This window comes from Heptranchias perlo, chromosome 14, assembly GCF_035084215.1.
Source record: "Heptranchias perlo isolate sHepPer1 chromosome 14, sHepPer1.hap1, whole genome shotgun sequence".
Lineage (NCBI taxonomy): Eukaryota > Metazoa > Chordata > Chondrichthyes > Hexanchiformes > Hexanchidae > Heptranchias > Heptranchias perlo.
This window is the reverse complement of record NC_090338.1, coordinates 68,234,695-68,248,501: the sequence shown is the minus strand read 5'-3', so window position 1 is coordinate 68,248,501 and position 13,807 is coordinate 68,234,695. Positions and strand designations below refer to the sequence as shown.

The following is a 13,807-nucleotide window of genomic DNA, read 5'->3' as shown; positions in this document are numbered from 1 at the left end:
AATTGCTGTGATTACAAGCCATCCGTTATTGGCAACATCATGAGTTATGAAATCTAATTAAAAAGACATGATTTTGGAAATAGGTAAGGTTCATAAACCCTTTTGCATCAAGACCACCTGAAGTAGAATGAGCGGTTTGTGGAGTCAGAGCAAAAAAATGTAGCAATTCATGCCTGAACTAATTCTCGAGTGCCTTTACAGCATGGGTCATAGTTTATTCCAAAATTACTTCAAAATTAATCTGATCATCTCAGCGCATCATTGGCAACATTTCTTTACAATAGACTGGCCCAAAAAAACACCAGTTGGAAATCTTGATGTTGGTTTGATATGGAAATCTACCTTGTCCGGATATATCATGTGGTATTGTTGACAGTAATGTAACTGTCCTATTGTGCTTAGTTTTTAAGTACCCGGCCTAGCAGTAATAAATTTTTAATAATCCCAATTTATTTGTTTGTGACATTATATATTTTATTATCAATGGTAAAATAGTGACAATTTGATGCACTTCAATTGAAATCTGCTTTTCTTCTAAGAATATAGCAACTGTTGGTAGAATTAGAAACACGAGACATCAATTTCACATGGAGAGATTTTATTTTTAATCATTTTTCCACAGAGGGATGACTGAAGGTATCACGTTGCTGATCCTGGCAGTACAGACTGGCCTGATTGAATTGCAGGTTGTGCATCGAGCCTTTCTGCTGAGCATCATCCTCTTTATCGTGGTAGCCTCCATCCTTCAGTCAATGTTAGAAATTGCTGACCCTATTGTTCTTGCACTTGGAGCTTCAAGAAACAAGTAAGATGATCTTAGAATCATAGTATTTTACAGCACCAGAGGAAGCCCATTGCGCCTGTGCCAGCTGTCTGAAAGCCAACTGAAAGCCCTTTCTCGTAAATTTAATTTTTTTTCTTTCTCCAAATGTTTATCCACTTTCTTAAAAGCTGTTACGGATTCTGCTTCCACTGCTCTGACATCATAACTGACAAGTTGTTCCATTATTGTTAAATTCTCTCCTTCCACCACCCATCAGTTATTTCTTGGTACTTACCTTCTCTGGTTACGAGGAATGCCCATCGTCCTGGAATGCAGAAGATGCTCATTTTTATGTCTATAATTACATTGATCCTTTGTAATCACCATGGGAACTTAAGGCTTGTTTGACATCTACTTAATTGCTTTAAAACATGACTGTTCATGCTCCTCAGGTTTGCACTGAATTGATTTGGGTTTCATTTTGCAAGCATAACAAAATACATTCGTAAGAATGAAACTACTTGTGTTGATGGGCTGCGTCTGGTGCATGAAAGCTACCACAGTCTCCATGCCTCTTCTTGAGTGCCCTCACCATCTGAAACTTGCGTACCATCCCCAATGCCCTACTGCCCACCCAGATGGCTAAGACCCTCGGGAGGGGGAATGGGAAGTTGCCAACTCCACATTACCCTTCCAAGCACCACTGAACACCCAACCCGATCTTGTTTGTATTCAGTAAATAATGTCGATCCGCATAGAACTTTTCATGCTCAAAATCACATTTCTAGGTGTAGGTATTTTATTTGAAACAGCCTTAAATGACGAACAGCTGAAATTAATTTCTCTATGGTGCTACATTGTATTTAAATTTAGAACCAATAATGAATGTGTTTTGAAGTCGCAGCCACGGGAATTGCTGCAATGAGCAGTATGCAGCAGATTGTATTTGTTACACATCTCTTGCCAATGTAGAATTTTTAATAGTTACCATAATATCTTGTGTTTTAATTACTATGATATCTGATATATAACTCTCACTCTCTTAAAATTACACTACTACCTTTTTACATTTAGTTTTTTTTTAAAAAAAAATTCTTCCCAATTTCCTGGACTCCCTCCCCTTCCTCTCCTGACTCTCTGGTCCATGGGTGCTGGCATCCCTGCAGTAGACCCAAATGCCTCTCTTCAGATATGACCATAGACAGTGTCACCAGGATATTTGAGGGTATCACAACTAAACCTGATCCTGTCCTCACCCGACACCCACACTTGCAAACTTTTTAGAGGGAGTCACTGGTAGTGGTCAGGAGCTGAAACCTAGCTGATCGTCTCTCCTCCCCTTCTCTTGCCCCCCACCTTCAGCCTAGAAGTGCTTTGCATAATTGTAGCATCCCAACTGCTGGTAGGCGATGCGATTGACACAGACGGGGATCTTTCCTGATCAGTGTGGTTCAGTACCACATCAGGCGTTACATTTGCCCACTGAGCCATTTGAGTTAACTTTATATGTCCCCTTGTCTAGATTGCATAAAGTGCATGAAAGTGTGACTTGTACACTTGAATTTACTTTACTAATTCAGACTAAACACTGTGCTGATGAACTGAAGAAATTATGTAATTCCAACTTTAGCAATGATAAAAGCATTACGTGTCATTCCACAGAACTTGAACACAAGTCTTTCAATTGAAGGTCAGGACTGTTGGGCCTCTAGTGTTACCCCTTAATTAACTGATTCCGATTTGAGGGTTTTACTATTTGTTTGAAATGATGATTTTCCCTAAACCGTAACCAAAATCTTTACTCTCATTTGGAGGGTGGGAGAGTGGAATTGGCATTGTATGGACATGAGAGTTGGTGAAGGTCTTGTACTTTGAGAGTCTCAAGAAGCTTCCTAATGTCACTGATAAGATGTTGAAGTGGCTGACTGGGTATGGTTCTATTAAGTGTTGGAGCGTGTGAGGATGTACTCAGCTACGGCTTAGCTGTAGTCCATCAGGCTTGAAAAGACACTGTTCGCTTCGAAGGCCAATACTTTCAAAATCTGTGATCAATAAAAATAATGTCCCAGTTGTAGCTTGGAGGAAATCTCATAATCAGCGGCTGTTTTAAAAATCAAACAACTGTTAAAATTATGATTACTGTTAAATTTGTGTTTTCACTTAAAGAACATCATTGGGGAAACTGTTAATTAGTTGTTGAACCCAATGGTGAAAGTTTAAATAACATAAACCGTTCAACTGATAGGATTTGTGAAATTGACTGTCTGTTAACCCTGCTCACTGATTGAAGTTCAGTTCTCTTGATGATATTGGTCCTCATTGGTTCAAAGAAAATGCTTTGAAAACCTACACAAATGGAAAAGGTGAAAAATTGTTCCGGATAGTTTGATTTTTTTTTTGAATGGGGTGATGATAATGAGCCACTCTTCTAGAAACGCTTATTTTGCAGTCCATTGGTTGCACCAGAATCGAGAGTAAAAGGTGACCGAATTGATTTTGAATTGAGATGAATAGCAATTGCAGTATGTTCCAAAGGAGCTGGGGGAAAATCTGAAAATATCTATTTTGCGAGTAACTCTTATTGATTTTGCTGATGGTGGTCATGAAGACAACTCTGGCTTGCACTGTTGCTCTCACCCTCTCGCTGGAAGTGGATGACTGACTAAAAGGGAAACGTGATATTAAATCAGCTGATTTTGACCTGAGGCAGAGGTGTTCAACCATTTGTCTTTATGGCCCTCATAGATCAGCATGGAGCCTTAGGGGCCACATATAAAGTTGAAATGAATGTCCCCATTCTTTAGCATATATCTCAAATTGCAGATATTAACAGTTCTTGGTCTTCTGATTTAGCATTTAACCACCAATGAGGCAACTATGCTTAAATAAAGGTCCTGTTGAAACCTCCAGACCTGCAAAATTCAAACAGGAAAAACTAATAAATAGAGAATATAAATATAAATAACAATGAGTTGCCTGGGCTTTGGAGACTGAATTACCAGGGCTCAGGGCTGGCATGTGGTCCTAGGTCTACAGGTTGGACGCCCCCCTGGCTTAGTGTCTTTAAAATTTTGGTGGGTGTCTTGCACTATGGAGTTCTAAACAAGTTTTATCAATTTGAAAAAAATCTTCAAGACATAATCCTGAAACTTCTAAAAGATCTTTTGGCTTCTGAGTGCAGCGGAATTTGATGTGTCTGATATTTACTACATCTTATGTGTTTGCTTACAGGAGTCTGTGGAAGCACTTTCGAGCAGTCAGCCTGTGTTTGTTCTTGCTGGTGTTTCCAGCCTACATGGCCTACATGATTTCTCAGTTTTTCCAGATGGACTTTTGGCTGCTCATCATCATCTCTAGCAGTGTTCTGACTTCCTTGCAGGTAATGGATAAATGTCCATTTTGACAATCCCGTGAAGTCTTTTCTGGCATTACTTCACTACATTATCCTAAAATGTGACCTTTCATCTCTCATTTGATATCCGTGCAGTGAGAAGTAGTCTGTTAACAGTCTCGGAGGTTAAAGTTTGCAGTGACCTATTGATATGAACAAGGATTTTTGTTGAGGATTTAAATTTTGGGCTGGACTTTTATAGCATGACACATTGGCGAGTATCTATCATTGTTTCCCCTCTTCAATTCGTCTCCCTTTTCTCCTTAAAGTACCCGAGATCAACTAACTCAACATACATTGTGCGTTGAGTTCATTGATGCTGTGGTACTCTGTCCGTTGACAAAACTGCTGAACGTCTTTATTACAGTATTAAATGCTGATGTCCAATCCCTCTTGATATAGAAAGAAAGAATTTGCAATCATATAGCATTTTATCACATAATGAAAAAAAAATTGCATTTCTATAGCAACTTTCATGACTTCAGGACTTTAAAGCCAATTAAGTACTTTTGAAGTGTAGTCACTGTTGTAATATAGGGAACACTGCAGCCAATTTGCGCACAGCACACATCCTCAAGGTGGTGCCCGAAATTACATCACAACCAGTGAACTGCTTTTGAAGTGTAGTCACTTTTATGTAGGCAAAGTGACAGCCAATTTGCTCACCCCAGATGAGATGAATAACTCGTGGTGATTGGGCAGGATACTGATATTTTTCAAATAATGCCATGGGATTCTTAACTTCCACCTGAACCACCAGAACAGGCAGATGGTTTAATGTCTTATCGAAAAGACATCACATTCAGCATTGCAGTACTCCCTCAGTTCGACACTGAAGTGTCAGCCTAAATATGTGCTGAAATCCCTGGAATGGGGAATGAAGCCCATATTCTGACTCTGAAGCACCAGTACCAGCAACTGAGTTGAGCTGAAACTTGTCGGCAGTAAAATCTTTGATTTTTCTTCAATCTGCTAGCTAGATATGGGTGTTGTGTTCGTCATTCTCAAGTATCTGCCTGACCAGGCGGTGGGGGGCGGGGACTTCTTTAAATTACCTTTTCTGCCCCCCAATATTTTATACTGTCTAGTTCTATAAAGTGCACTTCCTGTTGGGATGTTTACAGTTCAAGTGCATTACCAAAACATCTTCCCTTCAATTAAATATGTGTAGGGAAAGGTGTGTTGGAGGAAAGAAGAGAAAGAACGTGCGTTTAAATAGCACTTTTCACAACCTCATGACAACCCAAAGTGCTTCACTGGCAGTGAAGTATTTTGAAGTGTAGTCACTGTTATAATGTAGTGACGTGGCAGCCAATTTGCACACATCAAGATCCCACAAATAGCAGTGAGTATTATAGGAACATAGGAACAGGAGTAGGCCATTCAGCCCCTCGTGCCTGTTCCACCATTTGATAAGATCATGGCTGATCTGTGATCTAACTCCATATACCCGCCTTTAGCCCATATCCCTTAATACCTTTGGTTGCCAAAAAGCTATCTATCTCAGATTTAAATTTAGCAATTGAGCTCGTATCAATTGCCGTTTGCGGAAGAGTGTTCCAAACTTCCGCCACCCTTTGTGTGTAGAAATGTTTTCTAATCTCGCTCCTGAAAGGTCTGGCTCTAATTTTTAGACTGTGCCCCCTGCTCCTAAAATCCCCAACCAGCGGAAATAGTTTCTCTCTATCCACCCTATCCGTTCCCCTTAATATCTTATGAACTTCGATCAGATCACCCCTTAATCTTTGACACTCCAGAGAATACAACCCCAATTTGTGTAATCTCTCCTCGTAACTTAACCCTTGAAGTCCGGGTATCATTCTAGTAAACTTACGCTGCACTCCCTCCAAGGCCAATATGTCCTTCCGAAGGTGCGGTGCCCGGAACTGCTCACAGTACTCCAGGTGCGGTCTAACCAGGGTTTTGTATCGCTGCAGCATAACTTTTGCCCCCCTTGTACTCTGGTCCTCTAGATATAATGGCCAGCATTCCATTAGCCGCATTGATTATTTTCTGCATCTGTTCATGACACTTCAATGATCTATGTATCTGAATCCCGAGGTCCCTTTGGACATCCACAGTTTTTAACTTTTTACCATTTAGAAAGTACCCTGTTCTATCCTTTTTTGATCCAAAGTGAATGACCTCACATTTGTCTACATTGAATTCCATTTGCCACAGTTTTGCCGATTCACCCAATCTACCAATATCGCTTTGTAATTTTATGTTCTCATCTACACTGCTTACAATGCCATCAATCTTTGTGTCATGGGCAAACTTAGATATGAGACTTTCTATGCCTTCATCTAAGTCATTAATAAATATTGTGAATAATTGAGGCCCCAAGACAGATTCCTGCGGGACTCCACGAGTCACATCCTGCCAATGTGAGTACCTACCCATTATCCCCACTCTCTGTCGCCTTTCGCTCAGCCAACTTCCTAACCAAGTCCGTACTTTTCCCTCGATTCCATGGGCTTCTATCTTAGCTAACAGTCTCTTATGTGTAACCTTATCAAATGCCTTCTGGAAGTCCATATAAATAACATCCATTGACATTCCCCTGTCCACTATTTTAGTCACCTCTTCAAAAAATTAAATCAGGTTTGTCAGGCACGACCTCCCTTTCACAAATCCATGCTGGCTCTCCCTGATTAACTGAAAATTCTCGCGGTGTTCAGTCACCCTATCCTTAATTATAGACTCCAGCATTTTCCCCACAACAGATGTTAGGCTAACTGGTCTATAATTGCCTGGTTTCCCCCTCTCTCCATAAAAAGCAGAGTGACATGTGCAATTTTCCAATCCAGAGGGACAGTTCCTGAATCTAGAGAACTTTGCAGATGCCCTAACTATAATCTTTCAATGTGCTCACCTACTTCCTTTAAAACCCTGGGATGGAAACCATCTAGTCCTGGGGATTTGTCACTCTTTAGTGTTATTATTTTCTTCATTACTGTTGCTTTACTTATATTAATTTTATCGAGTTCCTGTCCCCGATTCAATATTAGTTTTCTTGGGATTTCTACTGTAAACACTGAAGCAAAGTAATTGTTCAACATGTCTGCCATTTCCCCATTGTCAATGACAATATCCCCACTTTTAGTTTTTAAGGGGCCAACACTGCTCCTGACCACCCTCTTTTTCCTAATGTAACTATAAACCAGATAGTGTTTTTTTTAGTGATGTTGATTCAGGGATAAATGTTGGCCTGTAAACCAGGAAAACTCCCTTGCTCTCCTTCCAATAATGCCATGGGATCTTTTACGTCCATCTGAAAGGACAGATGAGGCCTCAGTTCAACATCTCATCCATAAGACGGCATCTCCGACAGTGCTGCAATTCCTCACTACTACACTGACGTGTCAGCCTAGATTATGGGCTCAAATCTCTCGAAGAATTATCTAAAACAAAGCTGTGGATATATGTTTTGGATTAGATTCACAGTCAACACCAGACAATTGTGCAGGTATTTCTTGAGTGAAAGCCTGAGACAGTCATTGGTGACATGCTGGTTTACAACTGAGAGGTTCCGTGTATATTGTATATAATTAGTTCGTTAAAATTAAGATGATTTTTGATCTATTTTTAAACTCTGTTTGACTTTCTCACCTCATTTCCTTGCTGAGAAATGGCATGGCTGTGCAATACTGTAACAGCTGATCCATTGGCCAGTTACTAAATTTTAGATGTGATCCATGACGTTGAATGTGACTTGCAACTAAGCAAAGGTTCACTGAGTGGATCATTTCACATTATCTTTTTTACTGGAGTGTCTTTCACTTGTCCAAAAGTGGCATTCTTGAAGACAATAGAACTTGCCCCTGTATTAGAATATTGGACTTTCAGCTAACAGATCTGAGTTTGAATTCCAGACTCAAGTGACATTTGCCCTTGAATTTATCCAGGCATGATGTGTGACAATCTTGGCCTTGTCATGAGGGAAGTGGTCACAAACTGTGGTGTGTGGGAGAACACCAGTGGAGAGGAATGAAAGTGTCCCTTCTCACACTGAAGCATGACTCCTGATAGGTCACCCAGAGAGAGGTATTGATGGTATCCATGGACATGTATGTGAGCTAAACCATTCCGCCAACTGAATTCCTTATTCCCACCTCACTGGGATTGAGAGACCAATGACTACCAAATGACATCATTTTCATTGATTTATTAAATTAACCTCAACAGTATGCATTCAGTGACCCTCTAAAGTAAAGAACAGGATAAAATTCTTCCAAACATCTTCCAAACACTTACCTGTGAGTTCTCGGAGGAATTTTCATCTTGGGGTTCAGTGGGTTTTGAAGTTACATATTGATAATGTAATATCCCTTGGGGTAATGCCATTATGATCTGTAAGTGGAATTTTTTTTTTTTTAAATTCCGTCCTGAGATTTATATCCAACAGAAGCTTGTCAGCACTTTGTAGTAAGAATGGACATGCTGTATTTTCACTACTTGGGAACATCCTGTGTTCGACTTTGAGTGCAGTTAATTAAACCTTAACGTTTAAATCATTATTAGCCAAACAGCCAAATATTAATATGTATCCTAAATATGCTTCCTTTCATCCAAGTGTAACTAATAACTTAAATCCACAAATTGGAGTTGTCACGCTTTGTTCCCTATGGACAGATGATGTTAGGCTGAAACCATGCTCTAATATAACTTTCCATTGCTGACAGGTGCTTGGAACACTCTTTATCTATATCCTTTTTATGGTGGAGGAATTCAGTAAAGAACCAATGGAAAACCTTGATGACGTGATCTACTATGTGAATGGCACTTATCGCTTGCTCGAGTTCCTGGTGGCTTTGTGTGTCGTTGCATATGGTGTAGCAGAGACAATATTAGGAGAGTGGACTTGGATGGGCTCATCCATCATCTTTGTCCATTCCTACTTCAATGTCTGGCTTCGAGCACAGTTGGGATGGAAGAGCTTCCTTCTCCGCAGGGATGCAGCAAACAAGATCAACTCGCTGCCAACTGCCACTAAAGAGCAGCTTGAAGAGCACAATGACATTTGTTCCATCTGTTACCAGGTATATAGTATGGCACCAGTGAAACACTTAAACCCTGGCTTTAGTACCCAAACTGTCTCATTCAGAACTATCGCAGTTGGCTGTCCTTATGTTCAGTTCACGTTCTGTATGTGTATTACCTTCTGCTAATTCCTTACTGCTATAAAATTCATTTCATCACCTTCCAGTGTCACTTATGCTATGAAAGCGGTTTAAAGGCAAACAAAACTTAAAACAAAAAGTAATTGATAGTTTTAAAAACTGTATCAGTGACTTGCACGTTTTGTTTGTAATTGGTGGACCTTCACTGAGGTTGAAGGTTATTACGGGTCAACAGTTGGATGTAAGGGGCAAATGAAAATTTTGAGGCAACATTCATTGGTAAAGATTGTCTTTAGTAAATTCATGCAAATACTGAGGTAACCAGCCTATTGAAAGAGCATCAGTAAGCAAAAGCTGATACTGTTTTATCGTGAGCGAAAATTGGTCTTTCACCCATTGACAATAGAAAATGTAATTATATTTTTTGAAAAAATTGTCAACTAAAGAGACATAATGGTTTGCTAATAGATATTGCGTATGCAGTATTTTAAAATCTTTTAAGGTCCTTCCTTAGCTTTGTAATAATATTCAGAGGCAATAGCCTATGAACTGTACCAAGCTGCCTTCTTTCTGAAATTTGAAGAGGTAACCCTAACAGAATAGTTTTAAACAGTGAGCAGAAGTGTGCTTGAGAGGAATTCTTAATCCAGGTGTCGGTTCCATTTGCAGTACTCCTCTCACTACCCAGTTACTCTTTTTTTTTAAACTCGCGTCTGTTTCCAGGTTAGCAGATGGCTGCTTAATTGAGTTGCAGGTTCTATTGAATTACATGTAAATTAGAAACCTATTGGATTTGAGAATCACTGGCTTTATTGCACAGGTGGCTGTTTATTGAAGGTGACCAGAAGGACAGGTTTTACTATTTGTAAAAGTGTGCCTGTAGTTTGGTTCTTTGAGGTTCACTTAGGACAGTGCTGGATCATCAGTTTCTTAACATTGTAATTCCCCACCACACCTCATTCTCTTCCTCTATCCTGAAGTGGCTGGTGTGCCATTCCACAGGTGCCGGCAGCACTCCAGCACCTCACTCAAGTAACTCTTTTCATGTGTGAAGCTAGAAAGATGAGTGTTGGCAGTCTATTCGTCCATGGAGGATGTCACATTCAGTTTTCACCTTGCTTGTGTGTGCTGTCTCTGTTTTTACTCCCTCTCTTTTACTTTATTACTTTCTTTCTCTCATGTGCAAACTCACACACACTCACTCCTGTAGGAGTCACTGGATAGCAATCAAGAGCAGAAACCCTGGCTGACTTTCTTCTTCCTCCCTCACTCTAGATCAGGTGACTCAGCAGGCTACAGTGATTGAACTTAAGACCTTCTTGCCTGAATGGCTTACCCACTAAGATATCAGGGGAGCTACCTTCATTATATTTATATGGGGTTTTTTGCCACTGCCTCTTTCTCCGAGCAAAAGGCAACATTCTATTTATAGGCCAGAAATAGTGGTGAAGTAGTTTGCTGGGCCTCTGTAAAGCATCTTTCTGCTTGTAGCTGCATGGCAGATGATTCTCAAGCTGCCGAGGTGATTTTATTTGACCTTTTTCTCTTTGCTGTGGGAGCAATGTATCTTGCCTCTGTTTATTACATAGGATATTGTGGACCTACATTTCTGCTCTACCAACCCATGACAGCAGCTGCAACCTTTTTCATTCTGTATGTTAATGCAGTGCATCTTGTGATGCATGATAGGTGAATATGAATGCACTTAATTTTATTTTTATTTTGTGGGCTGTACAGAACTTTAGTTCTCTCACGTAATGACATTGGCATTGTTCTTAATTTAGGGAACAAACCTCATCTTGATTTTGGATGGAAACTCGTTAGACTCTGTTTTGAGGCATGTAGCTGTATCCTAAATTGATGGCAAATTTAGTGTTTCATCTTGTTGACTGATAAAACAAATATATTTTAATACACGTCTGGATAAATTGCTACCAAAAATAGTGGTACATTACCAGCAATGTATTGCCATATCCATTTATGTACAATGCAATTCCTATTTATCTTAAGTCATAGTGAAGACATGAAAATTTAATGTGCTTTTAAAATTCATAATAGACTGTGCAAAGGATAACATGCATCTGGCACTGAGTTTAAGGGAGTAATTCAGTCTCATTCTTTTGACCTAACAAACCATGTGAACTTCGCGCTCAATTTTATAATGTCAGCAGAAAGTTGAATTGAGTTGCTGCTTTACAACTTATTACCTATAATATGATGGGGGCAATGTTCCTGGGGGAGGGGAGAAGAAGGGTTAAAATTTCCAATATTGTGCATGTAGGTGTGACCAGTGATAGGTAAGTTCATGACACACAAATTGAAGAGCTCCCCCAGTGACCTGGTGGATTGTGGCACAGCTTCATATAATACTAAACGGTGCTGACCCCGTGATTCTAGGTTTGATTCCCAGTGTATGTTTCGTTAGTTGATCTGAACTGGGGCAACAATTGGCCTGAGCACCCTCGGCTAGGATGGTTAAAAGCAAAAAGTTAGCCAGCATTTCCTCTTCAGATTGTTATCCCGTGACTCTGCTCAAAAGTATGTGGGTGTGGAATCTAGTTGAGGTGTGGGTCAGGTTCGGCGATTATGGCCCCATGCACAAATATCCTGCTGACATTCACAGTCTAGACTCATGCATGAAGAATAACCAGTTGGGCTGCAGACACAGGTTGAACCAGCAGGAGTCAGCAACTACAGCAAAGTAGGGGTAGTTGAATAGAAAAAGCAACAACAAAATAATTTTGTACAGTTTTTATGTTTCTTACCAAATTGAATTCTCTTTTCTTTAGGACATGCATTCTGCAGTGATTACACCATGCAGCCATTTCTTTCATTCGGCCTGTCTCAAGAAGTGGCTTTATGTGCAGGAAACGTGCCCATTATGTCACCAACAGCTGAAATCTCCAGTACAGCAGGTTGGAGCAACACCAGTGCAAGGGACAGGAGAGCAGTTGCCCCATAATGAGAGAAGAGCAGAACAAGAATTGGCTGGACAAAAGGATGGGCCTTTGGGAAATGCTTCAGATCTAGGTCGAGGTTCTGAAGATGGTCCTGGAGAGCACAATGCAGATGGGCAGACAGCTCTAAACACTGATTGCAGTTCTCGTGGAGATCCAGGCACAGGTCAGCATCCAAGTGCACAAAATGGCACTATAGCTGGCAAAGTTGAGTTTCCACATCCAGCAGAACTTTCTGAGGATGAAGATCAGCAACTGTCTTTAATACAAGAGAGTTTCAATAAACATTGCATGGAGGTATCAAGTGCCCACGGAAGCGAATTGAATGAAGCAGAGTCACCCCATAACCTGCCGTGATACTGCAGCGATGTTAAAGCCTTAAAATAATGTCGGCAATGGCTTTCAATTTGAACTTGACAGCTTAAGCAAGAGGGGAAAGGAGATGAATTTACAGAGAAACAGAATGTAATGTTCTCACAAGCAGGTCTGGAGACATTTTGTAAGAAGGGATCTAGTGATTTTGTTGCCATATCATCTTTACAGTATTAAACACAGCCATGGAAAGATGGAGAGGACGTTTTTGCTAGACGTTTTGTAGGCATGAAATAATAATTAGATTGACTGACTTATTATATTTATATATAATTAGAAGCTTTAAGCATGGTTCGAGTCACATGCTTCAAGCAGACTTTTTAAAAAAAAAATAAAACTTTTTGTAGCTCTATATTCGGCCATTGCGTTTGCACTGTCATAGTTTATAGTGCATTTCCAAAGTATTTGATGAGTACCTGATGAATGGTGCGTGAATAACTTTGGCTTGTACTTACCTGCTCAGTGAAGTAGACTGAAGCTTTAATGAGCACTTTGTGCTTCCCTTGAGATTCTGGAAGGGTCATAAAGTGGGATGAACTTCAGGATATGGATAAGAGCAGGGTTGCACGATGAATATGACATGTTTGACTTTTGAAACCTGAAGGGTACAGTGTTATTTTTAATTTGACATTAATTATGATTTGTGGAAATGATTACATTAACTTGTATGATGAAACAAAGCAAAAAAAAGCCATTTTGTAGCTTTGATAGATTTTTGCACAATTTTCTTTTTGGGAGGAGGGGAGATATTGGTGACGTATTTTCTTAATTCATCATGGCTTAAGTAGATAGGCTCACATTTAATATTACTTTACTGTGTGCATTTGAACAGAAAAGGGAAACTCGTTTTTTATTAACAATGAGTGAACTGGAGAATTGGGAGTCTTACTCTGTAGCTTTCGAAAGTTGGCATTCTTAATGTGAACAATTTGTGAACAAGCAAGCTGGCGTTGAATAATAAATATGAGATCATGGATAGAATCATTCTGACACAGTTCCTCTGGGACTTTATTTTGATAACATGTATGTCTGAATAAATACGCCAAGGTCGTCAAGTGCAGCGTTACTGTTTTCTCCTCTCTTGAAGACACCGATGACTCCTGGGGTAAGTCTGGACATTGAGCTGTGGTGAGAATTCACCCATGAGTCTGATCCTCCCCTCATCTGACATCCACACATACATGCACTTTCGAGCAAGAAT

General features: G+C 40.0%; 1 protein-coding gene across 1 annotated transcript in view; it reads left to right on the top strand.

The window, feature by feature from the left end:
* The window catches only part of rnf145a (ring finger protein 145a), an 88,370-nt gene extending 74,783 nt beyond the window's left edge, over positions 1-13,587 (top strand). Inside the window, exons 7-10 of the mRNA XM_067996539.1 lie at positions 623-805; positions 3,995-4,142; positions 8,840-9,196; positions 12,067-13,587. Of these exons, the coding sequence (XP_067852640.1) occupies positions 623-805; positions 3,995-4,142; positions 8,840-9,196; positions 12,067-12,591 (1,213 nt within the window). The 3' untranslated portion in view covers positions 12,592-13,587. The remainder of the gene's footprint in view (positions 1-622; positions 806-3,994; positions 4,143-8,839; positions 9,197-12,066) is intronic.
* Positions 13,588-13,807: the final 220 nt, after the last annotated feature.